This window comes from Natator depressus, chromosome 3 (assembly GCF_965152275.1).
Source record: "Natator depressus isolate rNatDep1 chromosome 3, rNatDep2.hap1, whole genome shotgun sequence".
NCBI lineage: Eukaryota > Metazoa > Chordata > Testudines > Cheloniidae > Natator > Natator depressus.
In genome coordinates, this window is record NC_134236.1 from 12284727 (window position 1) to 12298162 (window position 13436).

The 13436-nt window shown below is 46.5% G+C and overlaps 1 protein-coding gene across 1 annotated transcript in view; it reads left to right on the forward strand.

Moving 5' to 3' along the window:
* BLK (BLK proto-oncogene, Src family tyrosine kinase) overlaps window positions 1-13436 on the forward strand; it is a 91525-nt gene that overhangs the window by 46826 nt on the left and 31263 nt on the right. Inside the window, exons 2-6 of the mRNA XM_074947429.1 lie at window positions 1245-1362; window positions 3179-3227; window positions 9801-9897; window positions 11460-11558; window positions 13300-13403. Coding sequence (XP_074803530.1) covers window positions 1245-1362; window positions 3179-3227; window positions 9801-9897; window positions 11460-11558; window positions 13300-13403 — 467 coding nt within the window. The remainder of the gene's footprint in view (window positions 1-1244; window positions 1363-3178; window positions 3228-9800; window positions 9898-11459; window positions 11559-13299; window positions 13404-13436) is intronic.

Genomic DNA, 13436 nt, shown 5'->3' on the forward strand with positions numbered 1-13436 from the left:
TCCAGCTAGGGAGCTTTCTCTCAAGGTGCATCTCACGCTCTTATCTGTTCAATCCCCGGTGTGTCAGCCAAGAGGTCAGTCATCACATCAGCGCCATATCTGGGTATAATGCTAACCATCGGAAATAGAGGTGGATTCCCTGGGCGAAAGATCTTACAACCTAGGAGCCTGATGCTGCCACCCTGTCTCACGCTGAGTAGTCCTGCTGAGTGTGTGGGACTTGACAAGCTGCCCTGAGTTGCAGGCAGCAGTAGCTGCCCTGCCACTGAAGCAGACTCTCAGAGTCAGAGTTCATTTCCCGGCTTGTCCCCCTGGATCCAGGGTAAGGATTCAATCTGCTACTGATTTATACAGCCCCCCGTTTCCCACTCCTGCAGCCCACCCATATGGGAGGGGGAGCAGCAGTCCTATAGAATCTATTCTCCCACCCCTGCAGGGGGCATAGTCCATGCAGGGTTGTAAAGGCATCTACGTGCCCTTATTCTCCTGCCTAGGCATGTGGAACAAGAGATGATTTTGCATTAAACTAAAAAATTAGAGCCGGTCGAAAATTGCCAATTTTTGCTGGCTTTTTTTTTCTTTCAAATATATATATGGGGAAGGGGAGGTGTTTAAAAACCTGTCACTGAAAAATCTTTGGGGTATCTGAAAAGTGAAACAATTTACTTCTCAGTAGAAATGTTTGGGTTTCCTAAACCTGATTTCTCCCCTCCCCCGCCCCCGCGCCCCATCATCGACAAAGCAGAAAATTTCGACCAAAGCAAAGAAGTAGGTTGTGGTCAGAAAGCTGTTTTTTGGCAAAGAATGTTTTGACACAAACATTTCAACCATCTCTATACAAAACCTCTGCTACCTTCTAAACACTCGGCCCCAGAGTGCCTGTATAGGCTTGGGCCACTGGAAAGCAAGGATGGTCCAGGGATTAGGGTGTTAGCCTCAGAGATGCATACCCAGTTCCCTTCTCTGCCACAGACTTCCTGTGTGACCTTAGACAAGTCACTCAGTTTTCCATCTGTAAGATGCAGAGAACAGTGCTTCTCAATCCTGCAGGCCTGCTGTGAGGCTCTCAGGTATTACAATAATGGGGGTCTTATAAGTACCTCTCACTCGTCCCTGTGTTCCCATCTCCTACCATTTGTCCTTATCTTAGTTTGGGACCTGCTTACACCACCCTTACTTGTACTGCATAGGACCTGACTCCATGAGTCGCCCCATCACATGTTCATTTGTGTTCTCTCTCACAGCATGGGACTGTATGGGAGCAAACACCGCCAGTCCACGCCACAAAAGCAGTGTGAGGCTGCGAATAGGCAAAAACCTCAGGTGTTCTCCAGGAAGAAACCTCCTCCACCCCTGCCCCCGGTAAGTAAGAGGCTTGTGACTTCCTTTCTGTGTCCTGTGGTAGCGTAGCCGTGGCGGCACAGATAGTTCTGAAATCAGTAGGGCAGCACTTGTGTTTGCCAGCGGTAACGTGAGCCCTCTAGTTCCCTTCAACTCAGGCCACCTCCTCTGTAAAGGTGAGGGAGGATGGACCAGTGGCTAGAGTGCTGCACTGGGCCTCGGGGACGTTGGTGCTATTTCTGGCTGAGCCTCAGACTTCCTCTATTCTGTGCCTCAGATCCCTATCTGTAAAATGGGGTTAATGCTCCCCTCCCTCACAGGGGTGGTGTGAGGATAAAACCTCTTCAGGACTGTGAGGTGCTCAGAGGCCCTGGAAGCATCTACATGGGTAGATTCTGTAGATGACAGTGGTCATCACCCGGTCGATTGAGATCGACTGGTCGATCCTAGAGAATCTCCCAGTCGATCGCAATCTCCGGTGGTGCAGCGGGTCTGCCCCCGAAGCTCCCATTGGCGAGGAACGGGGAGCTGTGGCAATGGGAGCTGCAGGGGCGTTGCTTGCAGAGAGGGGCAGCGCACGGAGCCACGTGCCCTCCACTCCCCGCCAGGGGCTGCGGGGCTGCACTGGTCCCTTCCAGGAGTGGTGTGGGGCCGGGGCAGGCAGGGAGCCTGCCTTAGCCTCGCTGTGCCGCTGACCGGGAACCACCCAAGGTAAGTGCCACCCAGTGGGCGGCCAGCACCCGAGCCCTGGGCCCCCTCCTGGAGTCAGCACCCCGTGTCCCCTCCTGCACCCCAACCCCCTGCTCCAGGTTTAGCCCAGAGCCCCCTCCCACATTGCAAACCCCTCAGCTCCAGCCCGGAGCCTGCACCCTTTCCAAAACCCCAAACCCCTACCCCAGCCGAGTGAAAGTGAGTGAGGGTGGGGGAGAGTTAGCAACAGAGAGAGGTGGGATGGAATGAGTGGGGCAGGGCCTTGGGGAAGGGGCGGGGTGGACCCTGGTTTGCCCTTACATTCAGAAAGTGATCTGGGGCTTAAAAAGGTTGAAGACCACTGCTGTAGACACAAGAGGGGTTGAGACCAGATGGATGTCTGGCACAATCATTTGCTGACGCTGTGAATCGAGGTGGAGAATGGACTGGATCTGGGAAGAATACAGCTAGCTGGGTGAATAACCACCCAGCCTTTGCTGTTTTCTGTTGTCTGGCTGAGAAAACCTGGAGAAATTCTAAATGACATAATTTTATCAAACGGAAAACTGAAGTGCAGAAGGATTAAACCCCTAAAACATGGGGACTAAAGTTAGGCATCTAAAGTTAAATCTGTGTCTTTAAATAAATTTAAATTTAAATCAGGTGTAAATAATTAACCCTGATATTCATGAGCAAGGACATTCCATGAACCTCGAGACAATTATGGCAGTTTCCTGGTTTTCTGCCTGAAGTAATATTGCTTTGTAAATTTTTTCAGCAGGTTCATTGATTGCATCGTGCATCATTTAACAGAGATCTTGCAACAATGAACTGAATTACATAGCATGGCAACATTTGGAATCTAGTTAAGCAGGTAACTCCACTATGATCATCCAAATCAATTGAGAGGAGACCAGTGGTTATTTAAGGACATGAGCAAACAAGTTCTGAATGCATCATAGTAAAATATGCTAACACCATGAAAATACGTAAAGAGCCTGTTCCAAAGCACATTTAAAGCAATAGAAAAACTCCCATTGGATTCAATGAGTTTAGGATCAGGCCGTGAGTGACTTTTGAGCCACAAAGCAGGTCCTTCCCCTAGTCCAGCAAAGTAACAAATGGACTTTTTTTGTTTCTCCCAAAGTTCAGACAACATATTAGTACCTCGCCTCTAAACCAACCATCAGAGCAAGGTAAGATTTTTACATTTAATCACTTTTCTGTTTCCTTCTCCTCTGGGGTTCTTGCAAGACAATGTGCGGTGACTGGGTGAACCAGTTCTAATATCATCAATTCATTTGTGTTTTATTTTTTTACAATTTTCACACAGATGCACTGTTAGCTCCTTATTAGTACATCTAGGCCTGGTCTCCATCTAAAACTTAGGCCGGCTTAGCTGCGTGGCTCAGGGGTGGCAAAGTAGACAAATTGTTAGAAGGATTTGATGTAAATATTGGTAGTCGTCAATTTCTCTCTCTGCTCAACAGCCATAAGGGAAAACATGTTCTCTGTTAATTGGCCAAGTGGAGCAAGGTCTAGACACAGGGGGTTGAACCAGGGACCTCCAAAAATAAAATCAGGAGTTGGTACAACTTGAGCTAAAGAGCTAATCTGCATTAACAATGGCTGTAATAGACTCATATCCTCTGTGGACAGGGCAGTGAGCAGGAGATATAAGATACATTCAGTAGTCAGTTACACACACACACACACAAATTGCACTGATTTCACTAACTCAGTTTAGTTAAATTGATGCTGGCCCTTCTGAAATTGGTTGAAGAGTGCTGTATATTGACTGCTTATATTTAATAAGGAATAAACTTCAACCAATGTAAGAGTGTCCACACAAAGGTGTTGCACTGGTAGAATTAAACTGGCAGATATTTTGTGTGTGAGCTGTGGAGCCTCATGGGAGTTGTAATTTGACTGCCTCGTGAGTCTTTCCCATGGAACGATTTTGCAGAAATTGCATTTTCTATAGGGGGAAAAGCACCATTTTGACAGAAAATTCCCAACCAGCTTTATTCTCAAGTCTGCAAAATCAGTCTGGAAATCTCAAATGCAGGCTTTTGAGGGGATTTGTCATCTCCTGTTTCCAGTCTAGCCAGAAACACAATGAGAGCAGCTTCCCTCAGAAGTGGAGCTTTCACTTCTGCTTCCGGCCAAAAGGCAGAAGTACAAAGGTGCTCAGTGAAAATGAAAAATACTTCAGCGATATATTACAGGGACTTTTTCCATTCCATCTCAAAACACACACACACACACACACACAACCAGAACAGCTTGGTTTGGGGTTGGGTTCAGTTCTAGTCTGGGGGGAAGGTTCAAAGAAACAGGGTGGTGAGGTTCTTATTTTTTCCAGACTGAGGAAGGATTTTCAAAAGTGCTCTTTTGCTACAACACAGTTTTATGAACAGTTTTGGAATAATTAATTTATTCCAGTAAGACAAGACAATTAATGTGAATTGACTGAGAAGCTCAAAATCTAGGCAGCTCAGCCATCAAAAAAGCCTAAGAAATAAAAGACCTGAGATGTGCTTCTTCAGTATTGCCAACCCCACACATTCAAAAACCATGATTGGGGCCCCCCAGAATCATGAGAATTGCTTTAAAAATCACGAGGTGTTGTTGTTGTTGTTGAAAGAATAAATGTTGGGTTCTTTTTCTTTACTTTCTGGTTTGTGAAACTTTAGGGTGAACTTGCTTCACATTTCAATCTCTTCTCTGCAACCATGGTAGCTAAAAAATGACTTTTTTTTAATGAAAGCTGAGATTCTTAGGTAGTCACTTGACTCCAGAGGCTGGAACTTTAAGAAAAATACCAAAAATCAATAGGATCCAGATAAAATCACAAGAATTGGCAGCACTGTACGGTATATATTTCAATTAGGCCCATAGGCCCTATAGTTAGGGATTTTTAAAAATACAAACCTGTCTTCTTGTGGGTCTTTGCTCATTTCACACCCCATGGGTTAAGTCCCCAGTGGTGACCATGAGGATTTGAAAGTTGGCATTCCCCAAAGGGCCTACATCTTCCCTGAGCTCTTGAGGGTGGGGATTGTCTTTTTATTCTGTTTGTACAGCACCTGGCACAATGGAGTCCTGATCTTGCATTTGGTAGGGGGAAGATATGGTGGTTTTGTAAAGGTGTTTGGTAAAGGGAATTCCTTTCTCCTCTGTCTTGCTATCCACATCACAGCCTGGATTTTTGGAGAACACTAGGGGTTTTTGAGCACCTTCATTTTGGGGTCGCCAACTGGGCCTGGTTTTTCATAGAGCAGGTGCTGAGTGATTTCTGAAAATCGTGGCCCCCCAAATCATTAGTCACTAATATAAAATATTTGTCCTAACGCTTGCACCACTAGACACATGGACTAAAGCATTGGGTGGGGAGGAGCTGTGTCCATTGGGAATTTTGGAAATATTGAAAAAATGAAAAGTGAAAATTTATGACCAACGTCTGAAAAACTTTCAACCTAAAACTAAAACATTTGTGACCAAAAATGTTCAGTTTTCTGAAGAAAAAAACAAAACAAAACAAAACAAAAAACCTGCAAAACAAACAAAAAGCCCACCCACGAATTTTGACACTTCCCATGAACATTTTCACCCAAATTTCCACAGAAAAAAAGTTTTGATGGAAAATGTTTGAGCAGCCTGAGAGGCCCCTGGCATTACATTACACCCAGTGGTAGCCTCAGTGGAAGCTGTTGCATAAAGAGGCCTCTGGTGTTTTTATGAAAGTGTTGTCTAACCCTGCTCTGAGCCCCTTACGGCCATGTCTTAAGGCCATCAGCGCTAGAGAACTGGGCCACTCCTAGCTGACCTGGGAGCACAGGACCAGAGAAAGCACAGACGGTTTAGTGTGCCCACACTAGCATTAGAATCATAGAATAGAAGATCAGGGTTGGAAGAGACCTCAGGCGGTCGTCTAGTCCAGCCCCCTGCTCAAAGCAGGACCGATCCCCAATCAAATCATCCCAGCCAGGGCTTTGCCAAGCCTGACCTTCAAAATCTCTAAGGAAGGAGATTCCATCACCTCCCTAGGTAACCCATTGCAGTGCTTCACCACCCTCCTAGTGAAAAGGTTTTTCCTAATATCCAACCTAAACCTCCCCCACTGCAACCTGAGACCATTGCTCCTCGTTCTGTCATCTGCCACCACTGAGAACAGCCAAGCTCCGTCCTCTTTGGAACCCCCTTTCAGGTAGTTGAAAGCAGCTATCAAATCCCCCCTCACTCTTCTCTTCTTCAGACTAAATAATCCCAGTTCCCTCAGCCTCTCCTCATAAATCATGTGCTCCAGCCCCCTAATCATTTTTGTTGCCCTCTGCTGGACTCTTTCCAATTTTTCCACATCCTTCTTGTAGAGTGGGGCCCCAAACTGGACACAGGACTCTAGATGAGGCCTCGCCAATGCCATTGCCAACTCACGTTCTGAACTGTGGCCCTTTTGCCCCACCTCCACCTAGCACTGTCGTAAAACATTTCGGGCACAATGCCCTCTGAGGAGGTATCCCACAGGACCCAGCCCAGCTCTCTGAAGCAATGGGTTCTGGGACATCTGTAACATCCACCAGTGCATGATGGGACAGCAGTGGGAGAACTGTTTGAACTAGTAGTCCCTAAACCTGTGCAGACTAAGGGAGCCCTTCTGAAAGCGAGGCTGACCCAAGCAGTCATTGGGCTGGAATTAAAGTATGCGGGTTGTTGTTGTTTTTATACTACAGCAGCACCTAGTGGCCCCTCCCGAGGTCAGGGCTTCACTGTGCTAGGTGCTGTACAGAAGAGCTCATAAAGTGGTATTATCCCTTATTTTACAGTACTATACCACAAAGACCTGTGGTACTGATTCAGGGTTCGGGCTGTGGAACCGGGCTCAGGCTGTGGAGAGAAAATAGCAGTGCAGATATCCAGTGCTCTGAAACCTGGCAAAGGGGGAGGGTCTCAGAGCTCAGGCTCCAATCCTAGCTGGAACGTCTACAATGCTATTTTTAGCATCACAGCCCAAACCCCATGAGCCCGAGTCAGTTGACCCAAGCTCTGAGACTCGGCGCTACTGGGTCTTTTATTGCAGTGAAGATGTTCCCATAGGGCCTAATCCAAAAACCATTGCAGTCAGTGGAGAAACTGCCATTGACCAGGGTAGATAAAAATTGACCGGGAGGAGGGGGGGGCATGGATTTTTTTTTTATTTAAATTGGATTTTGTTGATTTTGTTATTTAAATTATAATGTTTTTCTTCTTAAATGTTTCTTTTCTGTTTATAATGAAATATTAATTTAATACAAAATATGTTAGGACCTAAACTTATCATAATCTCTTAAAACACAAGGTGGGTGAGGTAATATCTTTTATTAGATGAACTTCTGTGGTGAAAGAGACCCGCTTTTGAGCTTATATAGAAGAAGAGCTCTATGTGAGCTCAAAAGCTTGTCTTGAGTGATAAACACCCATTTTTTCATGGTCTGTGTGTATAAACACATCCTCACCGCATTTTCCACTTTTATGCATCCGATGAAGTGAGCTGTAACTCACGAAAGCTTATGCTCAAATAAATTGGTTAGTCTCTAAGGTGCCACAAGTACTCCTTTCTTTTTGCGAATACAGACTAACACGGCTGCTACTCTGAAACCTGTCTTGAGTTGTAAATCAATATGGTTTAATGATGATATCCGTCAATGAGAATTCGCCTTTCTTTGGAGAATAATGGGCATTTGACCTCTCTTCTCCTCCCAATCTCATTATCACTAAACCAGGGATAAATATTAAGTGCCTCTACGGGATGATGTGGAGGTTAGCACATTACCCTGTGTGACGTGCTCTGAGATCCTCAGATGGAAAGCGCCACAGTAATGCAAAACATTATGATGTTTCCAAGTTTTCGCTCTCACTGGAGCTGCTCCTACCTCATAACAGGAAGCCTCAAACTGACACACTTGAATCTGCCCAGTTGACCTTCAAGTTCCTCCCTACAAGCTGGAGGAGGCTTTGGTTTCCAGAGCCTGACTATTTCCCCCTTGGGTTATGCGACATTGCCAATAAATCTCAAACCAATAGCCAGGCCCGGCACACACAAAAACTCGTGTTGCTCTGGAGACGTATTATCTTTCAGTGAAAGGGGTAGTCTGGGCTGCTTGCTGGTGGCATTATTTGAAAAGGTCAAAGAGAGAATGTGACTTGACTGTCTGTCTTGCGACGTTCTATATATAGAATATTTATCACCCCTGCTGCATTAATTAGGCTGTGCGCACACAAAGTCTTTCCACATCACATGGGTTTTTACTTTAGCTCCTAGTAGGGCTTGATTTGCCCCAGAATGTCAGGAAAGCAGAGGTCTTTTCTGCTTCAGTGGCTGTAACCAGACAGAGCACACGTGAATAGTTACATACCTGTTCAGAGAGATGCGGCCGTGCCGTAGACACAGGGCATGGAAATGTAGCCATGAAACAACACCACCAAGTATTTCAGTGACAAAGGGTCCACACTGGAGTGGACTATTATGTTAGTCATACTCTGACAGTGTCCACAAAGTGCTGGGTGTGGCCAGCATTTAGAGTAAGATGCAGGGCCCGAGTCTACGTTTCATGGCACCGCATTTACACTGGTGCAACTCTGCTGGTGTAAAGTTGGTGTGTTGGGACAGAGAATCAGGCCTGGAGCCTCTGCCCTGAAGCGTTTACAATCTAAGGACCTGATCCAAAGCTGATGGAAATCGACAGGAGCCAGGAAGATGACTGCAACAGCACCAGTACTTTGAATGGTCTTGAGTGGGGAAAGGCCAGCATGGAGGAAGCTGGAGTAGTTGAGGTATGAGAGGATGGGGGCCTGAAGGAGAAATTTAGCTGAGTGGACTGAGAGGACAGGCTGGGTCTTGGGCGATGTCGACACTTCACAGAGACATGTAGAGCAGTGGTTCTCAAACTAGGGCCGCCGCTTGTGCAGGGAAAGCCCCTGGCAGGCCAGGCTGGTTTGTTTACCTGCTGCATCCGCAGGTTCGGCCGATCGCGGCTCCCACTGACCACTGTTTGCTGCTCCAGGCCAGTGGGGGCTGCAGGAAGCGGTGTAGGCCGAGGGATGTGCTGGCCACCCTTCCTGAAGCCCCCATTGGCCTGGAGCGGCAAACCGCGGCCAGTGGGAGCCGCGATCGGCTGAACCTGCAGACACGGCAGGTATACAAAGTGGCCCGGCCCGCCAGGGGCTTTCCCTGAACAAGCGGTAGACAGTGAGGCACTGCTTAGGTGAGTAAAGACACCCTAGAACCTTAGCGTATTTACCCTACATGGCTCTCTACATGCCCAAACAATGCCTCCCCCATCTCCACTGCTATTTTTAAGGGCAGTGTCCCATTTCCTCCCTGTGCAGGAGCCTTTCCCCGATGCAGGGAAAGGCTCAGTAGCAGGGAAAGGCTCTGGCAGAGGGGAGCCTTTCACTGCTGCGTATAGTGACACACCACAACGTGGACGCAGCCTGCTTTTCACGGTGGCTACTCGTACGCTACACACTGCTGCCAGTGTAGACAAGGCCTCAGAGAAGTTGTGTAGAAAGTAGCGACAAGATTTAAATGTGGCCTAGATGTGCGGGTCTAGAGAGATATTGAATTAAAAGGGAAGGCCCAGTATAAGTACTTGAGAAGATGGTGGTGTCATCCACTATGACCAAGGGCAGGGGATGGATTGGGGTTCACTAAAATCCATGCACCACATATTTAATTCCCCAATCAAAGGCAGACCAGCTAAACCCAATAGTGTCACTGTGTCTTGCAGCAGGTGAGGACTTTGTGATTGTACTGTATGATTTCGCCTCCACAAGTGACCGCGACTTGGAGCTGACCAAGGGAGAGAAGCTTCAAATCCTATCTAGGTAAGTGATCCTCATCCACAGCACTTGCTAGCCCCCCGGAGAAGCTTTTATAAAATACCGTGGGGCTGCAGAGATCTGGGTTCAGTGCTTGGCTGTGCCAGACTAACTCTGTGATCTTGGGAAGTCACTTGGTTCCCTAGCTGTAGAACAGGGATGATAACACATTTTGAAAAAAGAAAAGGAGTATTGTGGCACCTTAGAGACTAACCAATTTATTTGAGCATGAGCTTTCGTGAGCTGTAGCTCACGAAAGCTCATGCTCAAATAAATTGGTTAGTCTCTAAGGTGCCACAAGTACTCCTTTTCTTTTTGCAAATACAGACTAACACGGCTGTTACTCTGAAACACATTTTGAGTCTATTGAGTTTAAAAGTTCTTTCAGACAGGGATTGTTGTTCACATGTGTATGGACAGCCCCAAGCGATGTGGCTTTGCTGTGAGTTGATGCTCATACGCACTAAAGTAATATAAATAATGACTTGTTAGCTGTGTATACACCGTAGGCTGATCTTTGCCTTAAAAAGGATATGGGTTTGGTTTAGTTTGGGGTGGGACATTGTTTACATTGCTTTAAAAACTTTTGTGTGACCATAGTACCAGTGAAAGGCAACAGATTGACAGCCCTGAAACACATGCCATGTGTTAATCCAGATGAGAGCAGCATTGCAGGCTTGCCTTGCATTGCCCTACCATGTGACTTTCCACTCTCCCCCTCAGGGATCTGCAGTGAACGAGCTGTTTATTAGGTGTTAGTCCATGACCTCTCTGTGAGGCTGTCACAAATGGGGTTAGTGATGCTGGTGGATATTTCTGATTCAGACATCTGTCCCCTGGGCTGAGACCACTCAGCGGGTTACATGTGGGCTCCTGAACATCCAGCGGATGAGAACAGCTTTCAGTTACTACTCTGGTAGTGCTGTGGTTTCTGAAGGCACTCAGAGTGGCCAAAGCAGAGAGCTGCCTAATGTAATAAAGGAAGCAGCAGTGAGGAGCAGATGGGGAATTGAAGACAATGCCTGGGTCTCTGGCTGGGAGCTTGGGACTGAAGGTGGGAAGTGAAAAACACCGACTTGTTCAGAGTTGAATAAACCAACGTCTTTAAAGGTTGCCTTTCTAGACTGCCTTCGAACTGGGGGTGGCCTATAGAAATGAGCGTCTGTGGGTCTGTCCACACTGCAGCTGGGAGGTGTAATTCCCAGCTTGGGTAGACATACCTGCGCCAGTTCTGATCAAGCTAGTGTGCTAAAAATATCAGGGTGGCCCTGGCGGCATGGACCTCTGATCTCAGACCGGGTTGTACTTGGGCAGCTAGCCCAGCCCTGTGCTGCTGCAGGGACACTGCTATTTTTAGCACGCTAGCTTAATCACCTCCCAGCTGCAGTGTAGACATACCCTGTGGTGCTACTTGGTGAGTACAGGGTTACCTACATGGGAGAGGGCTTTAGAATGTGCCTCCTACTTTGCAAGGTTCATGAAGCCTCCAAATCCATAAGTCGTCTTAGGCGGGAGCCAGGCCTAAGCTCCTTTTGGTGTTCATGCTTCTTGTCCTGTTTGGTTTGTAGAGATGGGGACTGGTGGCTGGCAAAGTCTCTCACCACTGGAAAGAAGGGTTACGTCCCCAGTAACTTCGTCGCACAAATGGATGCCTTGGAAGTGGAAAAGTACGTGCATGAGCTTATATGAAACATTAACACTAATATCAGTGCTTTATATTTATAATAACCCCTCCCGGGGCTCTTATAAAAATAGGAGCAGGAAGGGCTGACAATCCATCACCAAAATGCAGCCACAGCTGTGCTGGAAGGTGACAGCTGTTTCACAGCCCACCGTAATACTACACACCAGTTTAGGACAGGAAGTGGAGTTTAAAATGCAGAGTGTTTTAGGGGATTGGAATTTGGCCAGAGAATTTGGAGGGGAGGGATAGCTCAGTGGTTTGAGCATTAGCCTGCTAAACCCAGGGTTGTGAGTTCAATCCTTGAGGGGGGCCATTTAGGGATCTGGGGCAAAAATTGGGGATTGGTCCTGCTTTGAGCAGGGGGTTGGACTAGATGACCTCCTGAGGTCCCTCCCAACCCTGATATTCTATGATTCAGAAGAGTAACAAAAACAGTGATACTGTTCCCTATCTTTCTAATGGGAGGATTGAATTCCTAATATCTTCATATCCTTTAAATACCAGTGAATTAAAGGGCTCAGAGAAGGTGCAAATGGAGTTTCTAGTGTGGTAGAAAAGTAAAAGGCAGCATTCAATTTCAATTTGGAAGGAATTCAGTCTCTTAACATATCTGCAATCAGTAACTGCTTAAAAAGGATACACTCTGTAATATAATGCCATATGATTATTTAGTAGCTTTGGTCCCAACGAATTCCAAAGGAGACTACAGTGGGTACAGTTAAAAAAAAGGTCATTCCAGTTTAGGGTGACTAGATAGCAAGTGTGAAAAATCGGGATGGAGGTGTGGGGGGTAATAGGCACGTATATAGGATATACCAAGTATCGGGACTGTCCCTATAAAATTGGGACAGCTGGTCACCCTACTCCAGTTTCAGAGCGATTCCTGATTCCAGTGATGTGCTGTATATTTATAAAACAGGGAATACAAGTAGAACCAGCAATATCTCTAGAACTAAAATGAACTTTTTAAGTGTCTCCACTGAGGAAGAGCACTTGCATATACAGCCATCACTCCGCTCACCACTGAAAAACCTTTTCCTGGGGCAGAACATGACAGCTCTTTAACAGCCCAGCGCCATGTCACTTAGTAAGATAGAGAAGTGAAGACATGTCCAGCTGAACCTGCAAAAGAATATATACAGGCTTATCCCTGGGATATACATTCACACTGATATTTGGACGCAAAGTGGACAGAAATCTTATCCTAATCTCTTAAAAAATGTTGCATTAGGGGACTCTTCCCAACCTAAAACCATCCTGAAATGTAGTCAGTCTTAGACAGAGGAACATCCAACCTAGGACTGAAAGCGAGGGCTTGGGTTGGGTCCAGTCCCCTGCTATCACAGATAACCACCTCACCTAATCCTGTTCATCAACCTATCAGCTCCATCTTAAAACTAGTGAGGTTGTTTGCCCTCACCACTCCTGTAGGAAGGCTCTTCCAAAACCTCACTCCTCTGATGGTTAGAGAGCTTCTTCTAATTTCCAGCCTGAATTTAGTCATGGCCTGTTTATCCCCAGTTTGTTGAAGTTTGTCCTTCAACTTAAATAGCTCTTCTCACTCCCCTGATGTATTTCTAAAGAGCAATCATGTCCCCTCATAGCTCCATTTTGCTAAGCTAAACACAACACTCAGCCTTTTAATGGCACGACAGTGAACAGCTGGGTAGCATTTGCCTCTTCTTGGAGCTCTTCATAACTATTTCATGACTTTTCTCCCTCAGATGGTTTTTTAAAGCTCTCAGTAGAAAAGATGCCGAACGGCTGTTGATGGCTCCTGGCAACAAAGTTGGGTCTTTCCTTGTACGAGAGAGTGAAACAAATAAAGGTAAGATTTGGGAGGTGGGTTGCCTCTGATTAT